This window comes from Rhinatrema bivittatum, chromosome 6 (assembly GCF_901001135.1).
Source record: "Rhinatrema bivittatum chromosome 6, aRhiBiv1.1, whole genome shotgun sequence".
Classification (NCBI taxonomy): Eukaryota; Metazoa; Chordata; class Amphibia; order Gymnophiona; family Rhinatrematidae; genus Rhinatrema; species Rhinatrema bivittatum.
In genome coordinates, this window is record NC_042620.1 from 47,420,123 (window position 1) to 47,445,493 (window position 25,371).

Sequence of the window (25,371 nt, forward strand, 5' to 3'; positions counted from 1 at the left end):
TGTTTAACTATGGTCACCACATCTCAAGAAAGATATAGAAGAATTAGAAAAGGTACAGAGAAGGGCGACCAAGATGATAAAGGGAACAGAACAATTCCCCTATGAAGAAAGGCTTAAGAGGTTAGGACTCTTCAGCTTGGAGAAGAGACAACTGAGGGGAGATATGATACTGGTTTATAAAATAATGAATGGAATAAGTAAACGTTAATCAGTTGTTTACTCTTTCGAAAAGTATAAAGACTATAATTAAGCTCTGGAATTCATTGCCAGAGAATGTGTTGAAAACTATGGGGTAGATTTTAAAAAATTGCGCCCGCGCGTACTTTTGTTCGCGCGACCGGCGCAAACAAAAGTACGCCAGATTTTAATAGATACGCGCATAGCCGCGCGTATCTTTTAAAATCCGGAGTCGGTGTGTGCAAGGCTGCGCAAAATCAGCACGCCATGTTCCAGTCCGGGGGCTGGTCCAGAGGCCGTGGCCACGCCCCTGGAACGCCTCCGGGCTGGCACCACGCCTCCTGGAACTCCCCCGAACATCACACCGCCCCCGACACACCCCCCAAGAAAAGCCCCGGGACTTACACGCGTAACATAGGCTTGGCGCGAGCAGGGGGAGGTTGGGGCAGGTTTTTGGGGGGGTACGCGTGTATCTTACGCGCGTACCCCTTTGAAAATCTGCCCCTATTAGTACAGTTGAGTTTATAAAAGGTTTGGACAAGTTCCTGGAGGAAAAGACTATAAACCATTATTAAGGAACAGTTGCAGAAATACACTGCTTATTCTTGGGATTAGCAGCTTGGAATCTATCTACCCTTTGGGATCCTGCCAGGAACTCATGACCTGGCTTAGCCATTTTTGGAAATAGGATACTGGGCTTGATGGACCCTTGATCTGACCCAGTATGGCAAGCCTTATGTTCTCTAAGTTTGTGTATGCCATTAAGTACACATTTTCAGTCTTATTCATGTGCAACAAAACCCTTTGATGCCCTATAATTATTTCTTATAATTAAAGGAATTAACCAATGCTAGAATGTAAAACCCAAAAGTGTTTATAATTCTTAAGGCCAATATTCAAAGCCATTTAGCTAGAAAATATTCCTATTACTTATCTGGCTATCTTTTAGCTGGATAAATCATTTATTTAATTTCTGGTGGCTGGTATGTGTCTTGGGATGTGTTTTTTATTTCCTAGTATTGGGTATTTTTTTTTTTTTGTACTAAGCTGTGATAAGACTTTAATGCATGTTAAACAGGATGGGCCTAATATTTTTGGTAAAGGGGTCTGGGGAGGGAGGATTAGGGGTGCATGCTACCTGGGGGGATCTTTAGATGAATTGGGGGTTTTTTCAACTAAGAGGAGGGGTTAGGGAAGGGGGCCGTGTGATTAAATGTTTTGATTTGGTGCAACCTTGATGGGCAGTGGGGATTAGGCGGGTCTGCACAGAACCCTGGGCATATTTTTTTTTAACACTTGGGGGGGGGGGGGGTTAGGCCCTTTAAATCAATGGCAGCTAATGCGAAGATTTTGCAGCTTGTTACATTTTTTTTTTTTTTTTTTTATTGAAAAGCTTTTCCAAGTTAAAAAATAAGGTGAGATGGCCAAAATATTTTGTCAGGAGGGAGCAAAATATTGTGGACCACCCCAAAATATTGTGGCTTGATAAATCTCTCCCTTTTGCTGAGGCACTTATATGTGCACTTTATTTTCTGGATGAATTCTGCCCATGTTACAAACAGGGACAAAAGTCCAGAGGTCCTTGATACCCATGGCAATTGTCACATACGGGCACACGTTTCTTTTCAAAGTTGATGCAAACTCCAGGGGTAAAACGTTCCTGCAGACTTTGCACCACGGTGGGAAGTTTGAACATTTCTGCTGTAATCTAATCGCCTGAAAGTGGAATATCCACACCATGATCAGTTTCAAGTTTCAGAGCTCCACAAAACTGTATAGTGCTGGTTGTTTATATTTCTGTTATTATACCCAGCTTTGTGCATCCTTCTTAGGAGATGTAGCATTAATAAACTGTACGAATAAGTAAATGTGCAGAAAATTACAATCCTCTTTCTTCCTCTCAACAGTTTGACTTCTCTTTGCATGTCTTATAATGTGAAATTTTGGAAACTAACAAAGGGTTAACACTGTACAATACTTGAAAATACATCAACAGATAATAAAAAAAATATCCGAGCTTTGTTTTAGATTTTTTTTTTTTGGAGGCCAGTCGCTAAAAGTAAATTAAAGAAGCTGCATGACTACAAATCACAAACTGGCTACTGACTATTGAGATGATGCTAATTAAAATTCTTTTCTTCCCTCCCTGTTTTTCATGAGAAAGTAATAACTTGAGTTTGAATTTAATTTCTTTTGCCTGTTGTAGAAACTATTAACAAAATGCAAATTATTTAGAAATTACAATATACATACACTCCAACCTCATCATAACACTTCTACAAGGGAGCCAATTATTTTTATTGTGTTCGAGTGATGATCATAATCAACTATCTTTCATGTGACTATGAGCAATCACAATGATAGTTTTGTAAAAGGTACACCAGAATCTAGCATAATCAGATGCATCTTGGAGTCTACTACCTATACCCAAAGATGTTTGTAACAATGTTCACTTACCCTCAATGCTCATAATTTTTCTTTTCTTATTAAATCTTTTGGTAGGTAGTGTGGCTGTTTTGATTAATATGAAAGATATGTACCTTTTCTGTCATGACTTCTATTAGTACCCTGCAGTTCGATTTAGACTGGGGAAATGGAGAGAGTATTATTTACCAACTGAGAAGAAAGACATCTGATTAAATCTATCATAAATAATACATGTTTCCAACAGAAATTCCAGATACCCATTTAATAACAGGAGAGAGATAAATGTGCAGAGATGGAGAAAAATACTAAGCCACCAGGTGTAACAGGACGCTGCTCATGCCCTGTTCTGGACTGCTGCCAGATAGCTCACAAATAACCCAGTCACCAGGCAAATTTGCACAAACATTTTTCTCTGTTCCTTTTCTGAGTCTGTTGCTTCATAGAAAACACTGCTCCTTTTTTGAAAAAGTAGCATTCTATACACATGGAGGCGATATTTATATACAGGAAGCCTGTAACACCCTTTAAGATAGCCAGTGGTGAGTTTCTGCCTAGTCATCACAGACCTCTAAGCTTTTTGAACTTGCTTCTTTTTCCCCATCGTAACTTGGGTAGAAGGCAGAGATTGCTGTTGTCCCTGACTGGTACCCCCCCTTTGTGTTTCTTTAAGAATATTTGCATTGGTTCTAACCCTTCCACTCTCTTAAGTTAGCTCCTAAGCTGCAGACTTTCAAAGGTTTCTGTTGCGTTCATGCCTGTTCTTGCCCTCGCTCCACCCTCTCTACCTTAGAGGCGACTCCCTTCGGGTTTGACGCACAGATGCAGCCGCGGCTTCTCCTTGCCGTACTTCCTGGAATCCCCGGGCTGGCCTGACGCTGCGGATCCGTCATGCTCCTGGTGATGTAAGGGCGCGCGCGCTCCAGGAGTTTGTACCGGCAAGGGCGTGAACCTCGGGGACATCCCCCCGTAGTGACATCATCCGCTTCCACCTTAAAAGGTCTTTGCTTGCTACCTCAAATTGAGTTAGCAAGGGGATTCTTTCTCCGCTGCTCTGCCTCTACCACCTTACCCAGGGGTACCCGCTCCTCGGGGGCCCCGCTCTCTCTTCTTGATTTCAGTTTGCTAAGATGGGATCCGGTACTCGCTCCACGAGGGCCCACATCCCTGAATGCTCAGAAGACTCCTTACTGCCTGGAAGCAATCACAGACGTGAATACTGTGAGTTCTATTACATATAGGAATCGGTACTCGCTCCACGAGGGCCTATTTTCCTAATCTCCGAAGACTCCCTTCTGTCTAAGACGTTATCGCAGGTACGGAGATCGTGAGTCATTATTCTAGACTGCATATAGGAGCCAGTGCATGTCTACGGCTCCTGTTCCTGAATATACTGAAGACTCTGTTGCATAGAAGCCATGACAGATATCTACAATTGTGAGTGTATCATCTATTTATTTTATTTATTTAACAGTTTTATATACCGAAGTTCTAGTAACAAAGTTACTAATCAATTCGGTTTACATTATAACAATAAAATTGACAGTATATAGAATAATGTCTTACAGAGAACAGGGAAGATTGAACTTGGAAATAAATAGTAAAATCATCTACTACTGGTTATGCATCCAGCATACCCTGTCTACTCACTATCTATAGTCTCTCTCTACAACTCTGCAACCAGAGATCGCAGTTCCAGTAATTGAGGGACTTCAGCCCTGCCGGGCACATCAGCTCACTACTGCCACCTCTGGTGGTTCTACTTCCAGTCTAATAAAGAACTACCTGAGTTTGTCTCAATACTCCAGCCTAGCCGGTGGTTCATCTCAGGATATCCTCCTGGGGGCGCTGTCATCTGCCATCAACCCAAGGATTCACCAATTTCCAACCCACAACAGATCATTAACTCCGCCTACGGAGTATTACAAATTGCTAGCTCCTCCCCTTTGGGGAGCAGCATTGAACAGTTTCTAACAAGACTATACCCCTCTGGAGTGGTAGATCTGGGCTTATCATGGTCCTTCTTTGACCAGCTCTTGCTCCTCTGGCTATTCTACCTCTCTGGCAGAATCCTGCTCCTTGCAGAACCCTCTTTGCAACTTCTCGACCCTCTGTTCATCAGATGCCCCTTTTCCCATTTTTTCAAGGGACTTTTCTTTCTGCTTAAACCACGTTCCAATTGGCCATGCCAGTTTCCAGGGCTCTTGGTCTCTTAGAAGTACATCACCCAACAAGCTCCTGGTTGTAGTGACAGAACTTCTTCCTTTCTCTCTTTTTTTTTTTTTTTTTTTTTACAGTATCTGCTTCTTCCCTGATGGCTACCTGAACCTTATCCCCAGTATGTTCCCAACTGGGCAGAGTCCTAACTCTATTATAGAGTATAACCCCCAAGAATGTCTTCTTTAAAGCAACATCCCTTCTTTTTCTTCTCTTGTTCCATTTAAGATGCTCTATATGTTACTGATAGCCGATGTGCCCCATATCTCAAAGTTGCATCACCTTGTGCAGAATATTGGTTCAGAAACACCAAGAAATACAGTTGTACCCTTTATGGTTTCTCTCTGTAAGGGATTTCTGTAAGTCTTTCTATTGCTAATCCAATGTGGTAAATGCATCACATTAGGATAAATTTTTAAAACTCTTTGCTGTTAATTAATCATGCAAAATAAGAATATTGACATACATAGGGACCAGTCAGTTGCCAAATAAGCTTTAACAGACATCAGTTAAGTATTTAACCAGAATCATATGGCTACGGCTAAATGACCAAACAAGTAGAAAGTTTGGTGGCTTGACCCTGGATATGTTAAGCCAATTTTGATAAAAGTTTATATATGTTTTGCACTGGAAGCCACATGGATCAACAATGTTGGATATTGAGGATTACAAATGTAATAAATAAATTACAAAAAAGATTATACAGTGGATGTGTAATTTTTCACCAAGTAATTAAGTACCCAACCATATGCCCAGTGAGATATCCAATCTAATATTAGGTGGGGGGGTCTTTAATGCCTAGCTTTCATTTAAATGTTCTGTTCCTGTGGGGATAATGGTATGCACCTGAGGTCAATATTAAGACATGGCCAGCTAGTTTACACAGGATATTCAGCAGCATGGTCATGTTGCTAAATATCCCCTATTTGTCGTTATTTAGCTGGATAAGTCTTATCAGGCTAATTTTAGACTTAGTATAGAGCAAGTCTAACTTATCCAGTTAACTTAACTGAATAAGTCTGAATATCGCTACTTATCCAGTTAAATTAGCCAGATAAGAAGTGTTGCCCAATTACGCTCACTACCCACCCACTAACTTATCCAGCTAAAAGATGGCTGGTGAACAGAGCTGGATATTCTGCAGTCATCACTTATCCTAATAAGTCCACCTTTTCCGGCTAAGTAGTGCTCGAGTATGGACCTCGTTAAGTCTAAACTAGGGATATATTTGCTGATCTCTAAAAATATACCCCATTATGTTAAGTAAACACTGCATGTTATATGCAAACCACTGTAGTACTCTATGACTTGGTTCCTTTGTTTTGCTGTTCAAAAACTTACCCAGTTCCTATCATTGAGACCTATGCACTAAGCAACTTTTTTTTTTTTTTAAGAAAAAGGGGACAACGCACAAAACAGGCCGACATTTCAGAGCTTTGTGCATTTTTTAACGCACAGGCCCCTTTTGCAAAAGTAGTAAACTTTTGTACATAGTGTGCTATGGGTGAAAGTTTACTAAAATTCTGACTGAATGAGCTTCTGTGCTGCAATATCATGCAAAGCAACTCATCAATTCAGAATCCAGTGAAAACTAGCACATGAGGATGTCTTCACAGGCCATTTTTCAGGAAAAAAAATAAAAAAGTTACTATACCCAGTCAGGTTTTCAGAATTTCTATAAAGAATCTGCATGCGAATTGTTTAAACGGAATGGAAGCAGTGCATGCAGATCTCGTGAAAACCCAATTGGGTTGTGGCCCTTAAGGATCAAGTTTGGGCTGCTCTGCTCTTGAGGCTCTCCAGATAGGATCTCTGTCCAAAAATCATTGGGGCTACTGAATATGCTACAATTCATTGGAGACAGATGCCCAACTCCAGCAGCCTTTAAATGGAAATTATATATACAATGAGCATGGATGGGGGGGGGGGGGGGGGTGTTCCAACACAATATAAACATCTTTTGGAAAAATTCATCCACAGAAGAGAAACTTCCTGTAAGTTTCTCAGCAAATTTTTTTTATATTGATTCTCTTCATTTTGAAATTGAGCAGAGAAATAAGAGGCTGGAATGCATAATGCAAGCAATATGAATACCTCAAAAAGAATATCTGTAATTGGTTCTCAAAACAGTCTCAATGTTTTGAGACTGTTACTTTACATAAAAAAATACCCACTGCATTTTTCTACCCAAATCAAGAATGAATCAAGTAGACTCACTGATTGGCACGCAGAAAGATTGTTCTGAAGAACATCAAGACAGTCTCATTCTATAGTTTGATATAACAATCACTTGATAAAAGGTAATACACATTCTTTGCTATTATGTCCAATTAATCATCACATATGAATAATTCTTATTTAAATCAATTTCCTTATCCATCTCTTGCACTTATAAATAATAGCCGGCATTTTTCTAAGGGAATACCAAAGGAGAACATGCATACATTGTAGATTTGCTACGTACATCCTCAACAAGCTTTTGTAGTAGAAACTACAAGTATAGTGAGTGATCTCTAACAGAGGATGTATTCCCCAGTGGCAAACACTGGGAGAAAAGGCCTCAAAAGAACTAAATCTATCTGTAATTTCAAAGAAATGACACACGTAATCTAAAAGTGGATAAAAGTGGAAGGCGGGTGCAAATCTGGAGGATGAAATTGAAACGAAGTGAATACATTTAAGGATTCTACATCGTGGATTGAAGAGGGAAGAGTTGTATAGATACAGTCTGTTGCATCTGTTAACAATGAAACAATTCATTTTGAATTTGGACCTGAGTGATATACCTTAAGAGTGGAGGAAAAGTACAATTGTTTTGATGTCTTGTTTTGGTGACTGTAATTTAGTTTGAATTGGAATTGAGGTTGTATGATTGGAGTTTGTGGTTTTAATTTATATTTTAAAGATGTATGAATGTGGTATGTGATTTTCGGTATTTGTTGATACCTGTATTAAAAATGGATGGTAAAATATGTGGAAATGTTTCTTGTAAAATATGATTAAATTATATGTTTGTGAAATGTATTAAAATAAATTTTGTACTGATATTTCTATAAAATGATATAATATAAAATAAAAATGTGTTTTTTTTAAGGAATATATAAATGTATTGTTCTTGACACTTGCTCCTATCTCATTTCTACATGCAATCTAATGACATATTTATTTATTTTTTTTTTTGGGGGGGGGGGGGGGAGGGGAGTAATAGTCATGAGTGCTAATCATGTCCCCAAGCTGTTACATGCTTAGCAATCACTTCATGGATTTTGGGGAAAGAGAAGATGAACTGCATATTTGTAGCCACTCATCTAACAAACAACTAGCTTTCTGCTTATTGCATATTCTCTCTGTTTTAAAAAGCTATATTTAAACAATTCTTCAAACCTTCCATCATAACTTTGAATTATTCCTAGCCCCATCTACCTTGGCTAATGCCCAAATTTGGAACTATAACAGATTTGCTTGACCGGATACATAATTTTAGCTCTTTTTAAACATTTTTACAGTGAAAGTTCTTGTGTGATGGTGCCATCATATCTATGAAATTCTCTTTGCATCGTTTATTGAACTACCTACAAATGCTCTATCTCAAATATTGTAATTCAAATGAAAGAATATAAAAGGCTAGTGGCTGATTTGGGACATAGAACAGCCAGAATATGGAGATGATTTAAACAAATTGCAGAGAAGAATGGAATTAATTTACTACATTCTATATCAGCCCTGCCACGCCACGAGCCATATCTGATAAATCCTTTTTGGAACAATTACAACATACCCAAAGTAACAGATTTTTTTTCATGTTCACTGTGGAAGAATTAAACAAAAACCCTTTCAATTAAACTCTTAAAATATTGAGATTAATTACTGTCAGAATCGTAAGTATTAAAACTGCAAATTGCATGCAATTAAGAAAATGTATGTTTCTTGATTAATAAAAGCACAGAGCTTTCACCCTTTGACATCAAAATTTATACCCAAGAAAAAAAAACAAGGGCAAAACTATATAGCATTAAACCTACACACAATTAACAACACTTTGCTCTAATTATCCCTGGTGCAATTAACTATGGCTCTGCAGTAAATTTCTCTTCTTGGACAGCTCCTTGTTCTATTTATGTAGATTAATTCTTGAAATATTGGCATTCTCCGATATCTGGGTTTTTTTTTTTAAGAAGTCACTGCATAGAGCTGACACATGGACAGAAACCAGTCACTAATTTCCCCTGGCCTCTCTCTGTCCATACATAACGTGAACTTTTTCTTCCTGGCAGTTTGCTATAATTGACTGAGAGGATGCATGATTTTCTACAATGACCTATCAGTTTCTAGGCCATAAAGTAATAAAAAAATAAATGCTAAACAAAGGGCTTCTGAAATGTATGAAGATAAACATAGAAAAACAAAATATAACTGTTTTGAAAAGGAAATATGATTGTGGAAAATTAAAAGGTAACCTGATCTTGATTACTGAAAGCCAAAACAGAAATAAGAGAAAGAATTGGCCTTTTCATTGAAATCACTGAATTGTTAATAAGAGAATCACAAGTTCTTGAGATAAAATCCTGAATGTTGTTAATACACACACAAGATTTGCTATACTGGTCAGACCGAGAATCCATCAAGTCCAGAATCCTGTTTCCAACAGTGGCCAAAGACAGGCCTCAAGTACCTGGCAGGATCCCAAGGGGTAGATAGATTCCAAGATGCTCATCCCAAGAATAAGCAGTGGATTTCTGCAACTCTTTCTTAATAATGGTTTATGGACTTTTCCTCCAGGAACTTGTCTAAACCTTTTTTAAACACAGCTAAATTACTGTATTTTTCGCTCCATAAGACGCACCTAGGATTCAGAGGGGGGAAATGAAAAAAAAAATGGTGTGCTAAACCGTCTCTGTTCCCGGGCGTCTGTGCGTCTTATGGAGCAAATTAGGGAGTGCATAAAATTGTTTTTTGTCCCCATTTCATTTTCGGGTCTAGGGAGGGCCATTTCGGTCCACTCCCCAGATCAGAAAACTTTTATTGTTCTCTTTCTGAAAACAAATTAAAAAAAAAAAATCCCACCCCATCCCAGCCCTTTAAATTTAATTAACTACAACCCCTCACCCTCCTGACCCCCTCAAGACCTGCCAAACGTTCCTGGTGGTCCAGCGCGGGTCCTGGTGCAATCTCCTGCACTTGGGCCATCAGCTGCCAGTAATCAAAATGGCGCCAATGGCCCTTTGCCCTTACTATGTAAAAGGGTTACCAGTGCCATTAGTCGGCCCCTGTGACATACTGTGGGGGGTTGTAGTTAGATTTGGTTTTTTTTTTAATATTCACTCCATAAGACGCACAGACCTCTCATGATCTTAAAGACCTCTATCATATCCCGCCTTAGCCATCTCTTCTCCAAGCTGAACAGCCCTAACCTCTTCAGCCTTTCCTCATAGGGGAGCTGTTCCATCCCCTTTATCATTTTGGTTGCCCTTCTCTGTACCTTCTCCATCGCAACTATATCTTTTTTGAGATGCGGCGACCAGAATTGTACATAGTATTCAAGGTGCGGTCTCACCATGGAGCGATGCAGCTACATGATAACTTCATGGAGTGCCCCTTAGTCTATTATCTGAGAGAGTAAATAATTGATTTACATTAACTTGTTAAAGTCCTTTCTTGATATTGTAGACTTCTGTCATATTCCCCCCTGTTGTCTTCTCCAAACTGACCTTCTTTAGCCTTTCCTCATATGGCAGCCGTTCCATGCCCCTTATTTTGGTTGCCCTTCTCTGCACTTTCTCCAGTGCAGCTATATCCTTTTTGAGATGCGGTGACCAGAATTGCACACAGTATTCAGGATGCGGTCTCACCATAGAGTGATACAGAGGCAATATGGCATCCTCCATTTTATTTGCCATTCCCTTCCTAATAATTCCTAACATTCTGTTTGCTTTTTTGATTGCCATAGCACATTTCAATGTATTATTCACTATGATGCCTAGATCTCTTTCCTGGGTGGTAACTCCTAAGATATAACCTAATATTGTTCAACTACAGCAAGGGTATTTTTCCCTATATGCATCACTTTGCAGTTTTCCATATTAAATTTCATTTGTCATTTGGAAGCACAATCTTCCTATCTTGCAAGGTTCTCCTACAATTCATCATAATCTGCTTCATATTTAACTATGCTGCATAATTTTGTGTCATCTGCAAATTTGATCACTTCACTCATCGTACCCCTTTCCAGATCATTTATAAATATATTAAAAAGCACTGGTCCAAGTACAGATAGATCCCTGAGACACTCCGCTGTTTACCTTTTTCCACTGTTAAAACTGACCATTTAATCCTACTCTCTGTTTCCTGTCTTTTAACCAGCTTGCAGCCCACAAAAGGACATCACCTCCTATCCCATGACTTTTTAGTTTTCTTAGAAGCCTCTCATGCATGATTTTGTCTAATGCCTTCTCAAAATCCAAATACACCACATCTACCGCTTCACCTTTGGCCACATGTTTATTCACCCCTTTAAAAAAACCTAGTAGATTTGTCAGGCAAGACTTCCCTTGGGGAAATGCATCTTGGCTGAGTCCCATCAGACCATGTCTATCTAAATGTTTTGTGATTTTATTCTTTATAACATTGTCCACCATTTTTCCTGGCACTGAAGTCAGGCTCACCGGTCTGTAGTTTCCTGGATCATTACTGGATCCCTTTTTAAATATTGGGGTTACCCTGGCCATCTTCCATTCTTCAGTTATGTTGGATGATTTTAATGATAGGTTATTAATTAGTTGAAATAGGCCTGAAAATTCATTTTTTAGTTCTTTCAGAACCCTGGGGTGTATACTATTCAGTCCAGGTGATTTACTACTCTTTAGTTTGTCAATTAGGCATACCACATCTTCCATGTTCACCATGATTTGGTTCAGTTGATCTGAACCATCATCACCCATGAAAACCTTCTCCGGAACGGGTATCTTTCCAACATCCACTTCAATAAATACCAAAGCAAAGAAATTGTTTAATCTTTCTGCAATGGCCTTATCTTCTCTAAGTGCCCCTTTAACCCCTTGATCATCCAATAGTCCAACTGACTCTCTCGCAGGCTTCTGCTTCGGATATATTTTAAAAAGTTATTGTGAGTTTTTGCCTCTATGGCCAACTTCTTTTCAAATTCTCTCTTAGCCTGTCTTATCAATGTCTTACATTTAACTTGACAAGGCTTATGTTTTATCCTATTTTCTTCTGATGGATCCTGATCTTTTGGCTAAAATTGCCTCTTTCACCTCACCTTTTAACCATGCCAGTAATTGTTTTGCCTTCCTTCCATCTTTCTTAATGCGTGGCATACATCTGGACTGTGCTTCTAGGATGGTATTTTTTTTTTTTTTAACAGTGTCCATGCCTGTTGCACATTTCAGTTTTTTTCTATTTTTCTCATTTTATCAGTTTCAATTTTGAAAGTTTAGCACTAGAACCGAGGATTTACTTACTGTCTCCCTTCCCTTCAAATTGGATCATATTATGATCACTATTGCCAAGCGGCCCCCATCACCATTACCTCTCTCTCCAAATCCTGTGCTCCATTGAGAATTAGATCTAAACTTGATCCCTTTGTCATCGGTTCCTGAACCAATTGATCCATAAAACTGTCATTTATTCCATCTAAGAACTTTATCTCTCTAACATGCCCTGATGGTTCACTTACCCAGTCAATATTGGGGTAATTGAAATCTATCCAATCATAAGCAGAAGCACAACTTGCACATAAGCAAGTACTCAAGAACACTGGTGCAAGTAAATCAGTATATTTTCCATCCAATTATAAATCACTGTTTTATTATTGTAAATGTTCCAATATCCTTACTGTGGCAACTCCATACAAAGTAAAAGTCAAGAGTTACAGGTCCCCCGACACGGTCCCGTGTTTCGCGGTGGCTGCATCGGGAGGGACCGGATGACATTCAAAATCTGGAATATAACATGAGTAATCAAACATGGAAAAAAGGCTGGCTGCAGAAAAACAGGTTACAGTAAGTAATCACATACCTTGTAGACAATCATCAGGAGCGCGGGCATCCTCTGCATTTGGCAAACATTTAAAGGGCAAAAAAGGCGCGAAAGCTAGCTCTCGCGAGATGCTGGGAGTGACAGTTATCAGTTTTTGTTAATTCGTTAACCTGATTACAGGTGTCCTTCTGTCACTCCCAGCATCTCGCGAGAGCTAGCTTTCGCGCCTTTTTTGCCCTTTAAATGTTTGCCAAATGCAGAGGATGCCCGCGCTCCTGATGATTGTCTACAAGGTATGTGATTACTTACTGTAACCTGTTTTTCTGCAGCCAGCCTTTTTTCCATGTTTGATTACTCATGTTATATTCCAGATTTTGAATGTCATCCGGTCCCTCCCGATGCAGCCACCGCGAAACACGGGACCGTGTCGGGGGACCTGTAACTCTTGACTTTTACTTTGTATGGAGTTGCCACAGTAAGGATATTGGAACATTTACAATAATAAAACAGTGATTTATAATTGGATGGAAAATATACTGATTTACTTGCACCAGTGTTCTTGGGTAATTGAAATCTCCCATTCTTACTGCACTACCAGTTTGGTTAGCTTCCCTAATTTCTCTTATTTCACCATCCGTCTCATCATTTTGGCCAGGTGGACGGTAGTATACTCCTATCACTATACTCTTCCCCAACACAGAAGGGATTTCTATCCATATTGATTCGATTGTGCATTTAGTCTTATGCAGGATCTTTATCCTGTTGGGACTCTATGCCATCATGGACCTAAAGCGCCATCCTGCCACCAAGATGCTCCTCTTTGTCATTGCGATATAATTTGTACCCCGGTATAGTACTATCTCATTGGTTATCCTCTTTCCACCATGTCTCTGAGATGCCAATTAAATCTATGTCATCATTCGCTGCTATACATTCTAATTCTCCCATCTTACTTCTTAGGCCTCTGGCATTAGCATACAAACATTTCAAAGTGTGTTTTTTCTATGTATTAACATTCTGCTTTTCAGTTGACAGGGATAAATTGGAATCTTTTATCTCAGGTACGTTTTTAATTATAGGCACTTACACTACTTTTCTTATTATTGGAACCTCTCTGTTGGGATGCCCTAACTTTATAGCTTCATTAGTATCCTTTGAAGATACCTCCCTCCGCACCATGCGCTGCTGAGCGATTGTTGGCTTTCCCTTTTGTTCTAATTTAAAAGCTGTTCTAGCTCCTGGTTAAGGTGGAGCCTATCCTCTGGCAACAAATTCCAGAGCTTAATTATGTGTTGAGTAAAAAAATGTTTTCTCTTTTTAGTTTTTTTCTCTTATCACTTAGTAACTTCATTGTGTGTCCCCTAATCTTTGTACTTTTTAAAAGAACAACCAATTAACATTTACTTGTTCTATTCCACTCATTCTATTAACCCATGCTACTAATGCCAGTAATAAGCAGTGCTATTACCTAGGTGAATTTAATTAATAGCACTTGTTAAACCTTTTTTAAACTCTGCTATGCTGATAAGTCTTAACCACATCTTCTGGCAATGAATTTCAAAGCTTAATTGTGTGATGAGTGAAAAACATTTTCTCTGATTTGTTTTATGTGCTACTGTCTAACTTCATGGCTGCCCCCTACTCCTTGTATTATCTGAAAGACTAGATAACCAATTCATATTTACCCATTCTAGTCCTCCTCTTATGATTTTATAGACCTCTATCATGTCCCGCTCAGACGTCTTTTCTCCAAGCTGAACTCTTTAGCTTTTCTTCATAGGGGAGCTGTTCCATCCCCTTTATCATTTTGGCACCATGACATTGGTCCCTTTCTCTCCCTATGTCTTATGTTGCAAGCGTAATTGGGTAATATTGTTCTTTCTATCCCTTAGAAAATATAAATGCATTAACTGTACATTTTACAACTGCTCAGAACAGTTAGCACCAACAACACTGGGATTGTGAATAGCTGAAAGGTTCCAATTGAATGAAATTATTCTGCACAGTAACAGATAACTGAATGGGACTAATTGCAAATGTAAAAAATACAAAGGTCTGCAAAACCTCTACCATTTGTGCACATATTTTTTGCCAAATGGCAATATCATGACTCAGACTCATATAAAATGGTGCACTTGTGCAAAGAAAAGTACACATGGTTGAGATAAGTATTCAACTTGGCCTAAAGATTTTGCTTCAGTGACTGCACACTTACTTCATGCCATGTCTTTACCCTTGGCAAAATAGTTCTTTCATGGCAATATATTTCCCCTTTACAACATCCAGAGGCTTGCCAACACAATTCCTATAGTATGAAAATATAATTTATACAAAAAAAAAAATGGTTTTGTTGACTAAGGATCTCTGTTGTTGCAAGACTAGATAAACCCATCCTGAACTAGGAAGGTTATTTTTCTTTAAACTGTGTGCACAGTTAATTATCATTTTAAAAGGAAATCAGAACTGTGCACGTTTCTGCTTATCAAAGCCTGCAAGGGGTTTCATGCAGCCTCAGGCTTGAATTGAATTAAAATTATTTTATGAAGTTTCTTTTATAGGCTAATATATGGATTCCTGGCAGGAGACAGATTCTTCCAGTGGTTCAGAGGTGGAAACGCTCTGCTCATCCCTGGTAAGTGAATCAGAATGGGAAAGTACTGTACAACATGAGTCTAGATTAAATGAAAAAAAAAGCAAAAAACTGTAGATTTATGCCACATTGCAATTCAGTGCTAGCAAAGGAAAAGGAAACCTGTTTTTTTTTTCCAAGCATAGAATTGTTTTATTTTATTTTACCTCCAGGACTTTTAATCGCTCAAGCAGCAGTTTGGTCTTCACTTTCTCTTCCTCGGTGCCGCTGTTTTCGCTTCTCGAATCTTCATCTACTGCCATGTGGTGGTCTTCTATTGTACTTTTGTGTTTTCTCTCCTCTTCTGACAGCTTTTCCTAAAATGATCAATAATTATCTCAATAATTAAACCATAAGGTATAATAACGAATAATTATGTATCACAGCCAGAAGCTGTGCTTTCCATTTGGTTTTCTTTTCTACCTTTTTAAAAACGTACGTTTCTCTGCTTGACTCCAACTGTAAGCAATTACCGGCCTACCGGGGTGTTTTTAAACACCAGAAAATCGCCCTATCCACATCACTAAGCTATCGCTTGTGCTTTCAAAGACGTAGGTAAAAGATGGTGATATGGAACTGAACTAGGCCTTATCTGCTATTTCAAAACTAATTTATGAACACACTTTTATTAAAATTTCATTTTACTGCAAGAGGCAGATAATGGATTACTTTGATACTATGCCTCTATGCATCAACAATGCACCCCAAACACCACCTACTTTTATTTCTTCATACATTTTGATTGAACTCTCAAGAATTTTTACATAAAACTTTCATTTAGTGAACATCACATTAACTCACCTGAGAGGAAACCAGCATCATAAGGTATAACATTTTATCAAATAACATAACAAAAAAGGTTGCAATTAAAGCACCACAGCAAGTTTCAGTTTGAAAATGAGCTTGCAGTCCCATAATGCAAAGTACCCACACAAAGCCGGCGCAACACACTGTGCAAGCTGTGCACTTGCACAGGGCGGTGGCTCCACGGAGGCAGCGGCCTGGGGCCACCAGTGACCAAAATGGCGTGGAGAAGGCGGAGCCACCCGGAGGACTCCACTCCCTGGGCAGCCAAAGTAAAGAAAAAGCCATGGGATGCATAGGAGGGCTTGCTAAACCCCAGCCTGATCCGATGAACAGGGGGGGGGGGGGGGGGGGGGGGGGAGAAAGCACATCCCCTACATGAGCCGGCAGCAGGAGCAGTGGCAGCATCTGAGTGACCTCATCTCCTGCTGCTGCGGGGTCGGTCTTGCGAGGAGCAGCAATATTTCACAGCTCCTACTGCGAGACCGGCTCTGCAAAGGTAGGAGATGACGTCACCCAAATGCTGCTTCTGCTGCCAGCTCGTGCGGGGTGAGAGAGAAGCCAGAATGTAATAAACCGCGCTAGGTAGTCCCAGAACTTGGAGTGTGAGGAGGAAGAGTCTGGGAATGACTGGATGAGAAAGTGGGGGGAAGAGCATAGGGAGAGGGGTGGAAGAAAGTGATGAAAGCATAGGAAGGGGAACAAAGAACAAGGGATAGAGGGAGGAAGAGGGGGGAAAGCTGAGGTAAATGAGGAAATAGGGTAAGAAAGAGGAATCAACTGAGATAATAAGGGGTGAGAAGAGGTGAGAAGAGGGAGAAGAACAGAGGGACAGGAATGGGGAAGAACGGGGGTAGAAAGGGAGGGAAGAGTTTCTGGAGGGAGAGAAGGGGGTGCAAATTGGAAGAAAGAGGAAAGATAGTGAGGGAAAGGGGAGGAAGAGCTGAAGTAGTGAGATAAGGGGATGAGAAATAAAGGAAAGAGCGGAAGTAGTGAGGACATGATCCGCCCGGTGGACCCTATCCTGTTTGCTGATGATCTAAGTAGAGAAGAGGCTTTGGGCTGCTGGGAGACTGCATCCTACCAGCAGCTGAAGTGGAGTGGAGTGGTCACCTTGTTATCCCGACCCGTTAGAGCCAAAGTGAAGAGCCAGACCCAGAGTTCCCAGGGGAGCAATTGGAAGAAAAAAAAAAAAAAAGAAGATGAAGCTCATGCGTGTGAGACAGTGTGTGTGTGAGAGGGAGTATTTGTATCAGAAAGAGGAAGCATGAGTATGTATGAGAGAAAAAAGGTGTGTGCATAAATAAGAGGGAGAAAGGAGAAAGTTTGTGTGCCCTCCCGTCCACCACTAATCCCCAGGTATGGAGAGTGGGAATTTTTTTTTTAATCCATATTTGTTTTAATTATTGGGTGTTTGATGTGTCTTTTTTTTTTTTTATATTTTACTGGTGTTTGGGAAATTAAAAAAAATTTAATGAATTTTAAAATATTAGATATTTATTCTTCAGCTGTCTGTAAATATTTCATTTTGTTATTAATGTGGTTTTACTATTATGACACTGACCATCATTCACAAAACCATATATCAGCAATCCTCTCTCCAACTCTCCATACCCCTCAAACCACACTCCTCAGCAAGACCTACCAGATCTGCATACAGAGACTCCCCTCCAGGTTCCCCTGAACAAAACCGCTATACATAACACCATTGAAAAACGTGCGCTATCAACTGCTGGTCCGCATCACTGGAATTCTCTCCCGCCAGATCTCCGCAAGGAACATTGCCATATCACATTCAGAAAAAAATTAAAAACATGGCTGTTCGCCCAAGCATTTCCCTGAATAAATAATTATGGTAACTTACATGGACCAACACCCCACTGTTGCATCCTCTTGCCACCTCACAAAGGAACTGTTTTCTGCCAACTACGCTCTTATATAACTTGTCCAATTGACCCCTCTGTGTAAATCGTATATAATTTCACCATGTGTAAATTATAAAGTGTAAATTGTATTTTATTTTTACCATATAAACAACTACTCCATGCTTACTGGCACGGCTCTTCAGTTAGAAATTGTTAATCTATCCTTTTTTTCTAACAGCCCTGTTTGACTTTCCCTGTTGTAATGTAACTTTCGCTTTCAGTGTTAATTGGTTTACCCCGAGTTCATTGTAAACCGGTACGATAAGACTTGGTCTTGAGCATCGGTATATCAAAAGAATTTAAATAAAATAAATAAATAAATGATTGATATTTCTTGATTTTATTATTTGATAATTTGAGGAATGGTGATGTTTCTGTTTTTTTCACTATTGCACTGTAAATAGAGTCTGGTTTGTTGTGATGTCTAGTTCAGTTTTTTTCTGCACAATTCCATTTCTACTTTATGGTCTCTTTATTCTGATTTAGTGAGGGTCTGTCAGTGTTCTGCATGCATGATCAAGCTGAGGTATTCTACTAGTGTGTAGCTTCTGTGCAGTGTTGTATAGCAACCTGGCTTGTTCCGTTTTCCTAATAGGAGGCGTATTGATATTTTAGGAGCTGGTGTTATATTTGCAGTGTTACTTTTTCATAGGGAAGGTTATTATTGTTTAGATGCTGGCAGTTAGTGATGATTTGGCATGGGAAGTTTGCTATATTGTAATTGTTTACTCATAGCTTTCTGAGGGTCACGTCCATATTCAACATGCATTACAACGTCGAACAACATGTGGGTAATTTCTAATTGGCACCACAGGAGTGCATGTAAATATAATATACAGGTTGTTGTAAGATATTTTCACCTCAGAAGACTACACAATTATTTTAATGCAAAATCTGCTATTATAAATGCATAATTTGTAATTGTGTGTTTGTAGAGGGCCAGAGTGGGGGAAGGAGGGGGTGATAGGGCATCTAATACTCTTCATTGGCTATGATTTCCAGAGGAGAGGGGGTGGACCTCGGTAGGGAGGAATGTCAGATTTTAAAGTTCAGCTTACTGGAGGGAGATAAATGAATAACTGGGGGAGGGGGCAGCATGCTACTTGGTCACACAGGGCAGCAATAAAGCTAGCACCAGCCCTTTCTCACAGACCTGCAATCTATGTGGGCAGACTAAAAATTGCCCCTAATATAGTCTACCAAGTAGGTATCTCTGACAAAGAACTAACCTTCAAGTTGTTAAGGATGATTGAAGCGGTAAAGTCATCAGGTGGATGTCAATTCTTACATGGATATCCAAATATAGCAAACAAAGATGTGAGGAGCAGTTTTAAATCCCAAGTATCAGGTTGAAATTCCAGGTGTTCAAGTATTAATCGAAGATCATAGTTTCTTTATTTTAGTATTGCATATTTATTGTTAATTCAATAAATTGTGATTCCAACGATATAATAACTGTTTCAAATCAAAGTTTCAAAAGCTGTGGTCCCCCGATACTGCTATGTTTCACCTGTCGGCTTCTTTGGGAGGAACTAAGCTGAAAGAAGAGTTAATCGCTATTGATGTAAAGGGACTGTTTTCTAGGCATGTCTCATTACTTCCTGCAGATAACCCTACTCCAAAAATTGTTTAGATGTTTATTCAGCTTGAATAAAATTCTGCCAAGAGGAAAATGTCAAACGAAGATGGTAAAAATGGTCTACTAGAATACTGTTATGGAGAGATCATGGGTGATGGGTGTTAAATGACATCTGTTATAAAATAATTTTTGAAATGGGGTTATCCAAAGGGTTTAATAAGATGTGCCTATAAACGGGCCCTTTACATCAATAGTGATGTACTCTTCCTTCAGCGTCCCAAAGAGGCTTCATCAGGATTGACATATGTACTTCCCTTCTCTACTCAAGTGGATCAAATCTTTACCCAATCCACTCTTACTGGCCCACTTTGACCCTTTTAAAGTGTTTCAAAAATCTATCACAGTTTGCTTCTTACTGCGGTCGTAATCTGAGACACATTTTTAGTGTCCTCTGACCTGAAAATGTGAAACCCCCAGACACCTATGGCTCACCAACCATGTGGTAATTGCTTAGCATGCAATTTGTCTTTAATACTCCCAACGTTTATTTATTTATTTTATTTAAAATATTTCTATACCGGCCTTCATGAATGGGATTCATATCAGGCCGGTTTACATGAAACAAGGGAAAAACCAAGTAACTATAAATAAGAAAGGTCGAAACAATCAAAGTTACAATAAAACAGGGGTATTAAAACTTGGGAGCTAGAGTAGCTAGGAATAAGTGAAGTAGGAGTAGGAGCGATAGAAATTAACTAGATAATTATCATATAATATGGTATGAAATTGGTAGACATTCAGTTCCTTGATCTGAGTATGATGAGTTAATTTGTGTTAGGGGAAGGCTTGGAGGAAAAGCCACGTCTTAAGTTTCCTTCGGAAGGTGAGGAGGCAGGGTTCCAGTCTTAAATCAGTCGGTAGTTTGTTCCAGAGGATTGGTCCTGCTGTAGAGAAGGAACGTTCTTTGGTGGTTGTTAGCCGGGTGGATTTGGTAGGTGGAACTTGCAGCATTCCTTTATATGCCTCTCTGATGGGCCTGTCTGAGGCATGGAGTTTGAGTGGGGACTGTAGGTCTAGGGTGAGTTGTTTGTGAATGGTTTTGTGAATTATGGTGAGTGTTTTATGTTGAATTCTGTATTTTATTGGCAGCCAGTGTAGGTTACGGAGGATGGGGGTAATGTGGGCACTTCGGTTAGTATTAGTTAAGATTCTGGCTGCTGCGTTCTGGAGCATTTGTAGTGGTTTTGTTGTTGAGATGGGGAGCCCCAGAAGTAATGCGTTGCAGTAGTCCGTTTTTGAAAATAGTGTAGATTGAAGGACAGTTCTGAAGTCCTGGAAGTGGAGGTTTAATTCTTTTCAAAACTTGAAGCTTGTAGAAGCATTCTTTGGTGATATTATTAATTGATTTTTTTAGGTTCAGATGATTGTCTAGTATGATTCCTAAATCTCTTGTTTGAGAAATCTGTGTGTCCGAGGATGTGAAATCGGTGTTGGTCATGTGTTCAGGGGAGATGAGCAGGATTTCCGTCTTGGAAGCGTTGAGAACCAAGTTCAGGCTGGAGAGGAGACTTTTTATGGATTTCAAGCAATTTTCCCAGTAGTCGAGTGTTTTTGGCAGGGTTTCCTTTATGGGGATCAATATCTGAACGTCATCTGCATAGAGGTAGTATGTTAATTGTAAGTTAGTGAGTAGTTGGCAAAGGGGTAGTAAGTAGATATTGAAAAGGGTTGGAGATAATGAAGAGCCTTGTGGAACGCCTAGCATTGATTTATAGCTTGGTGATTCTTTGTTGTTGATTCTCACCTTGTAGCTTCTATTGTTGAGGAATGAGTTGAACCAATTGAGGGCAAGACCCGTGATTCCAATTTCTGAAAGACGATTTAGGAGGATGGCATGGTTTACTGTATCGAATGCCGATGAGATATCTAGAAGGACCAGTAGGTATGTAAGCCCTTTGTCTAGTCCCATGAGGATGTGGTCTGATAGGGAGATGAGAAGGGTTTCTGTCCTGGCTGATTTCCGAAAACCATACTGTGAAGGGTGAAGTATTTTATTTTCCTCAAGGTAGTCTGAGAGTTGTGTGTTAACAATTTTCTCTGTGAGCTTCGCTAGAAACGGCAGGTTCGATATGGGTCTGAAATTGGCGAGTTTTTTTGTGTCCAGATTGGGTTTCTTCAGGAGGGGTTTTTGAGAGATGCTGTTTTTAATTCGTCAGGGTAGGTTCCTTGGGCTAGGGAGCAGTTTATGATATTGGTGAGTGATCTGGAGATGGTGCTGGGGATGAGAAGCAGAAGTTTTGTAGGGATGTGGTCTGTCGGATGGATGGAGGGTTTCATTTTCTTGAGAACGGATTCTATCTCCATGGTGGTAGTGGGTTCGAAGGAGTCAAGGGTGTTTCTGGGGTGATAGTTGGTGTTGGAGTTGAAAACTGAGGTTATTGTGTTAGTGGGGAGAAGTGCCAATGTGTTTGCAATTTTATCCTGAAAGAAGCGTGCAAGATCATTGGCTTTAGATTGAGCCTGTTCATCTGGAATGGTGGGGGCAGAGGGTTTTGTGAGTTGTGAAACAAATGAAAACAGAGCCTTGGCATCATATTGTATATCATGGATTCTGTTTGCGTAGAATTCCTTTTTAGTCTGTAGCAGAGAGGTCTTGTAGAGATGGAGGGTGCGTTTGTAGTCTGATAGAGTTGTGGTGTTGGGGTTTTTACGCCATGTGCCTTCTTTATGTCTGAGGTCTAGCTTCATTTGTTTAAGTTCTGGGGAGAACCATGGTTGTTTCGATTTTTGTGACCAATTGATGATTTTTGTCATTTTCGGGCATAGTTTGTTGGCAATTGTTTCCGTGATATTGCTCCAAGTGAGGAGCGCAGAGTTGGGGTTGGAGTAGTCCAGATTAGGGAGATCTTTAGTTAGCTGTTCGCTAAGAGTGTCAGAGGGGCATAATTTCCGGAAGTGAATGGTAGAATGAGGCTGAGTTTTTGCAGGATTTACTATGGTAGTGAGAGTAGTTGATATCAGGGAGTGGTCTGACCAGGGTACAGGGGTGCAGACTGGTGCATTCTTTTGAGACAGGTTTGAGTTGATGAATATGAGGTCCAGTGTGTGACCTGCTTTGTGGGTAGGTTTGTTGATGATTTGTTCAAAACCCATTGCTCTGAGAGTGGAGAGGAAGGTTTCACAGATAGGAGAGAGTGGCGAGGCATCAACATGAAGATTGAAATCCCCCAAAATCATAGCCGGTAAGTCTGAATTTATGTATTTGGCAATCGTTTCTATGAGAGGGGAGGCTTCAGTGTCCAATATTCCTGGTGGGGCGTAGACCAAGAGGATTTGGATGTTTGAACATCCATCTTTGAGAACTCCATATAAGCTGCTTTTGTCAACAGACTGCAATAACATCTGGGTGGCATACATTATTAAATGTCCTTCCAATTTGTTTTATGTGGGGAAGACGACCTGGTCTTTGAAGACACATATCTATGAACACTGTAGTACAACACGGAGACATAATCACAATGTACCCCTCACCACCTACTGGCATGAGACTAATCATTTAATTGCTGATCTCTGTTTTTTTGCCATTGATTCAGATCCACCTAGACCCTGAGGAGGCAACAGAGACTGTGCCCTGTTACAAAAAGAGCAAAGGTGGATTTTCAAATTACAGTCCCTACATCCTTTTGGCCTTAATAGGGATATAGAATTGTCAGGTTTCATGTAAATTAATTTCCCTTTTCTGATTGGGTCCCAGGACCATGACTCCCCTTGCACTGTGCTTAATAAGTTTTTATCTGTTTCTCTTACATGCTGTCATAGCCTCAATTGAATCATAGAATGCTTGGTATACAACATCTCTCCTCTGATTGGATCTCTTGAATCACATGATTTTAACTGGTTACTAAACACTCTCGCTTTGTATATCACTGTAAAGGTAGCTTGTTCAGTCATCTACGGTATGCATTTGCTTTTTTATAATCTTAGTATAAGGCATGATTATTTTCATTTTAAATGTTTTATCTTAACAGTTTACTTCTTGTTAATTTGTCTATTGCAATATGTTATCTTATACGATGATCCTTAGGTGTATATACATTTTTTGTTATTAACAGCTTAGTCCCTCCCAAAGAAGCTGACCGGTGAAACATGGCCATATTGGGAGACAACAGCTTTTAAAACTTTGATTTGATACAGTGATAATATTGTTGTAATTACAATTTATTGAATTTCCAATAAATTTGCAATATTGAAATGATGAAACTGTGATCTTCAATTAATATGAGCACCTGGAAATTCAACCTGATAGTTTGAATTTAAAACTACTCCTCATAAGTAGGTTTTAAGGCCAAGGATAGTAAGGCCAAGGATAGTAAGATATAATTGCAAGTGACTTCCACATATTCATGTGAAATAAAAGCTTATATTGGAAATATTTGGTATATCCTCTATCCTTCCCCACACCCTCGCCCAAAATGTCCTTAAACTGATATATAAATAAACACATGAGATTGTTTCAATCTCTGTATGGCAAAATCAATATATATTATCTTAACATGAGGATAGTATTTAGAGTTAGCGGGTTAAATCAGTAGATAAGAAAATTTACTGCTGCCGGGTGGATAAAACTAGTTTGCTAGATTTAGCTTCTCTAATTCTGGGCAGTGCTGGGAGTGTGGTTACGTGAAGGATACTAACTTAGCCAGCTAATGCAAATTTTAATCACTAGCCAGCTAAGTGGCCACTGTACTAAAGTACATTAAACTACTGCAAAGATTAATTGCATTCTAAACCAATAGGATTGATACACTACAGAAATAATGCAAACACAATAAACACAAATTATACACCTGCATTATTAACTGCAAGTGGTTGAGGCACATTAACATTGTTCTTAATGGGGTTGATTTTAAAAGCAGCACGTAAACATCCATGTGCATGTGCACATGGACACGCCGATTTTATAACAAGTGCAGGCAGCAAGCGCTAAGTGGAAAATTTTCACAAAATACATGCGGTGACACAATCGGGCCTCCCCCAGTTCCTTCCCAGTCCACTCCAATTAAGGAGCAGACTGGGAGGGAACTTCCCTACCCTCCTTCCTAACCTTCCTCCCTCTTCCCTGCCCCTAAACCTAGCCTAGCTATCCCCCAATTTTTTATTTCGGTCCTTACTGCTCCTCTGGAGCAGAAGTAATCTCCATGGCGTGTGCTTCCCCAGGACAGCGTCGAATGGCGCTCCTGCCCGCCCGCCCCTTTGAAGAGGCCTGGCACTTCGGTGCATACTGGGGTTTGCGCAAATGGCTGGGCCTGTTGTAAGATGCGCGCAGCACGCACAAGGCCCAGCCACATATGTAAAACCCGAAATTTATGTGCATAACCCATTTAAAATGTGCTTGAATGTGTATAAACTAACTTTGACAGTGTTAATACAAAATCTATTATAATGAGGTAATGAGATGCACAAGTAAGCAAAATGGCTCATTTACTATTCCTGCAGCAAAAATGCACAAGTGTTAAAATGCATAAAATGTGGGCTGACCCGGGTGCTCAGTGGAAGCAGTGCTCACTGCCATGCAGAAGGTCCCTGGTTCAATCCTTGAATCGGGTCTTTGCCTACCTGGG

At 39.8% G+C, this 25,371-nt stretch overlaps 1 protein-coding gene across 1 annotated transcript in view; it reads right to left on the minus strand.

Annotated features, from left to right (window-relative positions):
- Positions 1 to 25,371, minus strand: part of NCKAP5 (NCK associated protein 5) — a 1,124,153-nt gene that overhangs the window by 455,674 nt on the left and 643,108 nt on the right. Inside the window, 1 exon segment of the mRNA XM_029607891.1 lies at positions 15,610 to 15,759. Coding sequence (XP_029463751.1) covers positions 15,610 to 15,759 — 150 coding nt within the window.